This window comes from Silurus meridionalis, chromosome 18 (assembly GCF_014805685.1).
Source record: "Silurus meridionalis isolate SWU-2019-XX chromosome 18, ASM1480568v1, whole genome shotgun sequence".
Classification (NCBI taxonomy): Eukaryota; Metazoa; Chordata; class Actinopteri; order Siluriformes; family Siluridae; genus Silurus; species Silurus meridionalis.
The window spans coordinates 28,015,521-28,020,520 of record NC_060901.1 but is presented as its reverse complement, the minus strand read 5'-3'; the positions used below and the strand labels follow the sequence as shown (position 1 = coordinate 28,020,520).

General features: G+C 44.9%; 2 protein-coding genes across 4 annotated transcripts in view; one reads left to right on the top strand and one right to left on the bottom strand.

Moving 5' to 3' along the window:
* Positions 1-804: 804 nt before the first annotated feature.
* On the top strand, positions 805-2,132 carry si:ch211-57i17.5 (usherin). Its single transcript, XM_046874031.1, has 4 exons — positions 805-1,073; positions 1,386-1,457; positions 1,580-1,789; positions 1,869-2,132. Exons 1-4 carry the CDS (start codon positions 888-890, stop codon positions 1,950-1,952), a joined length of 552 nt encoding a protein of 183 aa, XP_046729987.1. The 5' UTR covers positions 805-887; the 3' UTR covers positions 1,953-2,132.
* Positions 2,133-3,681: 1,549 nt separating this feature from the next.
* Positions 3,682-5,000, bottom strand: part of fez2b (fasciculation and elongation protein zeta 2b) — a 6,242-nt gene continuing 4,923 nt past the window's right edge. For all 3 annotated transcript variants that reach the window (XR_006928591.1, XR_006928592.1, XM_046874027.1), the window contains exon 8: positions 3,682-4,525. Coding sequence is in view for 1 of the 3 variants with exons in the window: in XM_046874027.1 (XP_046729983.1) it covers positions 4,509-4,525 (17 nt within the window). In the remaining 2 variants the exon portion in view is untranslated. The remainder of the gene's footprint in view (positions 4,526-5,000) is intronic.

Here is a 5,000-nt window from a genome sequence, read left to right as displayed (position 1 = left end):
GGGAAGACACCGGACACACTTGTGCTGGTTGTATGGTGGAGACACTTCTGCTGGTTCTATGGTGGAGACACCTGTCCTCTCTGGATGGTGGAGACACTTGTGCTGGTTGTATGGTGGAGACACTTGTCCCCTCTGGATGGTGGAGACACTTGTGCTGGTTGTATGGTGGAGACACTTGTCCCCTCTGGATGGTGGAGACACTTGTGCTGGTTGTATGGTGGAGACACTTGTCCTCTCTGGATGGTGGAGACACTTGTGCTGGTTGTATGGTGGAGACACTTGTGTTGGTTGTATGGTGAAGACACTTGTCCTCTCTGGATGGTGGAGACACTTGTGCTGGTTGTATGGTGGAGACACTTGTCCTCTCTGGATGGTGGAGACACTTGTGCTGGTTGTATGGTGGAGACACTTGTCCTCTCTGGATGGTGGAGACACTTGTGCTGGTTGTATGTCAAGTCAAGTCAAGTCAAGTCAAGTTTATTTGTATAGCGCTTTTCACAACAGACATTGTCTCAAAGCAGCTTTACACAAATCATCAGTGATGGTGAATGGTGTGTGTTTATCCCTGATGAGAGACACTTGTGCTGGTTGTATGGTGAGGACACTTGTCCTCTCTGGATGGTGGAGACACTTGTGCTGGTTGTATGGTGGAGACACTTGTCCTCTCCAGGTGGGGGAGACCGCAGTATGAGGACGAATGTGCACAGGAAGATGTTGATGAATAATTGAGCACAGAGACTGTAATGAGAGACGATGGTGTGAAGCTCGTCTGGAAGAGAATCCTGACTCACTAACGCTTGTCGTGTCTCTCAGCTTCGGGTTTGGACGCTCCTGCAGGCTCCGCCCCTGCAGGCTCTGCCGCCCCTGCAGGCTCCGCCCCTGTCTACATGCAGCTGTGGTTCATGGTGTTGATGGCGGCCATGGCTTTGATCCTGTTAGGGGTTTCTCTGGGCGTCGGCCTGCACAGGGCTCTGTCCCGCCCACCATATGCCCGGGAACGCCCGCCTCTCATCCCCCTGCCCCTACAGCCCCGCAGCCCCAGGGGGATTTACCCCCCCAGCAACGCCTACCTGGTAAGATGCCTTTATCACCCCAACATCATCTATTATATTTCACCATTTATACATCACAGAAGAGTCTAGAGATTATACACTTTTATAAATTAGGCATTATAGATCTAGATTAGATCAGATACATTTAAATATTAGGGATTATAGATTATATATTTTAGATTATTGATTATGGATAATAGATTATAAAACTTTAATTTTAAAAAATGAAGAAATAATCAACCTGAATTAATGGGGGCGTGTTTATCGCCCCCTGCTGGAGAACGCTATCTGAGTGTCTGTACACCTGTTTGTGTGAATGTGTTAAATCTGCAGTTTGACTCGGTTCCGGATGCGACCAGTTCACCGAACAACGTCACACTAAAAGCCTTCACCATGCACATGGAGGTGAGACGTCTGTCTGTCTCTCTGTCTGTCTCACTAATACTCAGGGAGTGTACACTACCCCTGAGTGTAGAGTGAGGATTGGAACACGCCGCGTTAGAAAGCAAACATTTCCTCTTTTCCAGGAAGTGATAGACAGTAAAGAGGTGGAGAACAACGAGGGCATGACGGAGAACCGGATTGGGGTCGTTACCGTGTCGACGGTCCACATGTCCTCTCATGACACGACCCAGAATCATCTGCGGCGCAGTGTGAGTCAGATGATTGACAGGAAGTCGGGGGAGGGGCAGGATGACACATGGGATCCACATTTTCGAGGTCACGACAGCGGAATGGTGAGAAGTTACAGATTTATATTTATTACATCGATCACGGTTTCCTTCATCCTTCTATTTTCTCTTTCTTCTCTCTTAGTTTGATGAAGAGTTTGTTGACACCATTAAAGGTTTCAGTACGGTGAGAAAAGAGCACACCATGTTCACCGACACCAACCTCTGACCTTTCTGGATCGACGAATCTGCGGGCCGTTGAGAGAAGCTAGCGGCAAGTCGTTAGCGCCGCGGTCTCGTCCATCCAGAGCACGAGCAACGGCTAACGAGGCGTGGTGATGATGTCATAACAGGAAGTGGACCATTATACAAATCTCATTCAAGTTGCAATAAAACTTATTTACTGTAACCGTGTGACTGATTTAGCTTAGCATGCTTAGCTTTAGCATGCTAGCACATGACGGTGAGATTCCGGCTAAAAGGCGTCATCCTTCTGAACGTGATCATTTTGCCTAAACTGTCGCTTCAAAGCTCATCAGGAAACCGCACAATATTTCCCGACTAATCCCAGAGTTAGCGTTAGCTTTACCAAGCATAAGCTAACTAGCGATCTTCGCTGCAGGAAGCGTATAGCCCAAATTCTTTCCCTTTATAAACACAGGGTAAGCGGCTTCTGGAGCAACACGATAAAGCTTTATATTTTATGCTAAATGACCTCGGACACCGCACTCTACCGTGCTAGCAATGTTAATTCTGTGACTAACCAGTGCCATGTGCTAGATTAGCATTAAAATATTTATAAATGACAAAAAAATTCAACACGTTTTAGCATGTTAGCGTTTATTTCAGACGCTGTGGGAGGCACAAAAACATGTAAATGTGTGTAGGTATAAAATATCAGGCAGGTTCTACAAAAAAAACAAAAAAAAACAAAAAAAAAAAAACAACTCTTCCTGTTGCTTATTTCATGTAGAAATCTGAAAGGATAAAAAAAAACCCTCAGGCGCTAACACTGATACTTCCACCTTCACTTCCTGTCAGGGGGCGGGGCTTGCTTAACAACTATTTATCACCTCCTAATTCAGCCCCCCCATTAGCATATCAGCTTTACTTCTGCAACACATCCCTGCGCTAATGTCGCAACGCTAACGTTAGGGTAAGTAATGCTAGGTAAGTTACGCTCGCGTTTATTCAATAACCGATTTCAACTGAAACATTTAAAGTCAATAATTGCTCATTCTACAAGCTAACGTTTTAATATGCTAACACACGGGTGCTTTGCTAAGCATCATAGGCGTTTCACCGTAACCTTCTCTTCCGTCCTCTTAATCTCATCAGTGCTAAAGATAAAAGTAACAGGGGGAAAAGTGCATGCAGATAACGCTGGTGTAGTCGTGGCTATCTATAAAGCTAGCTAACTAGTTAGCCAACTATATATGTATATTCTCCCTGCTTAAACACTAAAGCTAGCATTAGCAAGATGAAAAAAAAATGCTAATTATAAATATATAGGTTAGCAAAAGAGCTAGTGTTTCCTCACGTGCAAAGAAAAAAAATGCAGACATTCACAATCCTGCTTTGATGATGCTAACGCTAACTAGCAAAAGCTATGCTACAAATAAAACTCCATCTTTGGTTCTCTGAAGTGAAGTTCGAACCATTTTCAATGTTCATGGTTCAGCCTCGTGATCGAGAAGCAGAGGTTCTGACAGACTTTTTCTGTTGTCACTCTGGAGGAAGCTTTAATGGAGCTAAGCTTTTTGAAGCTAAGAACCCTGTAGAACCTCCCGAAGAACCTTTCGGTTCCTCAAGGGTTCTTCATCTTTTATCAGATTTATCTCTAAAGGTTCCTACAGGAAAAATATATAAAGCCTTGATTGGAAGCTCAGAACCCCTGAGGAACCCTTGAAGAACCCCTGAAGAACGCTTGAAGCACATGTGCATGGTACAAACACCAATTAATTGCTTAATTTTTTTTTTATTAGAATCTGCAAGCTGACAGGAGTTAGCATTTAGCTTCTCTGTAATGATAAAAAATGGAGGACTGTGCCTCTTAAAGGGTTCTGGAACCATCAAAATGTGAAGAACCCTTAGAGGAGTAATATGTTCATAAATCGTAAGAAACGTAAGGCTGCAAATAGCCGCGCCATGATTAGCCATGCTAACGTGTGCGTATTAAATCGTACCTGTTCACATTTATTTTTTACGTTTCATTTTTCTTTATCAAAACTACAAATCTATCAAATTTCACTCCTCACGTATAAAAAATAATTACGTGAACACTAGTTCGCCCGTTGCTTAGCGCTAAAACGTCGCTATGCTCGGGTTCAGATTGAATTTTATTCAAGCTAATCACGCTCGCTTAACATATTCTGTAATCTGTGTATCATGTGACAACACGTGAAAACGTTTGTGCCTGTCGATCCACGTGCGGAGGTGGGACAGACCGCCCCGGTCTCCGTCTGGCGCATGGCTCGCGCCCCGTTAGTGTTCGTACGTACAATCCGCTTGCATGTGTGTAGTGTTTAGCATGCTAACTCACACACTAAGTGCTAATTACACCCTACAAAATGTCACCCCCTGAACTCTGTCCCTGATTGGCTGGTGTCTTTGAGGAAGCTCCGCCCATGAGCACGTCTCGGAGAATATAAAAATATCTTTACTAACACGTTAAAACAGTGAAATACACAAAAAACTATCAGGATAAAAAAATCTCTGGCTTCTGGAGGAAGAGCAAAATCCCAGGATTCATCTGGATCTTTCTGCAGACATTCAAACATCTGGGTTATGTGGGACACAAGACTGCAGAGAAAGGAAAGAACAAACAAGACAATCAGCTGCACAATGCTCAGACCAAACCTTCTCCCACGTCCATACCCTGGTCCTGTTTACACCATCCACAACTATTACATTCTATAATCTAGGAGTTCATCCAATCCACACAACCAACTGTCCTTCGTCACTTAATCGACTGTCTAGTCGTTCCTGTCCTGTAGTACAATATTTAGACCAGTCTATACCCCAGACCAGTCTATACTCCAGACCCCAGTCCTGCCTATACCCCAGACCAGCCTATACCCCAGACCCCAGTCCTGCCTATACCCCTGACCAGCCTATCCCCTAGACCAGTCTATACCCCAGACCCCAGTTCTGCCTATACCCCAGTCCTGTCTATACCCCAGACCAGCCTATACCCCAGACCCCAGTCCTGTCTATACCCCAGACCAGTCTATACCCCAGACCGCAGTCCTGCCTATACCCCAGACCAGTCTATACC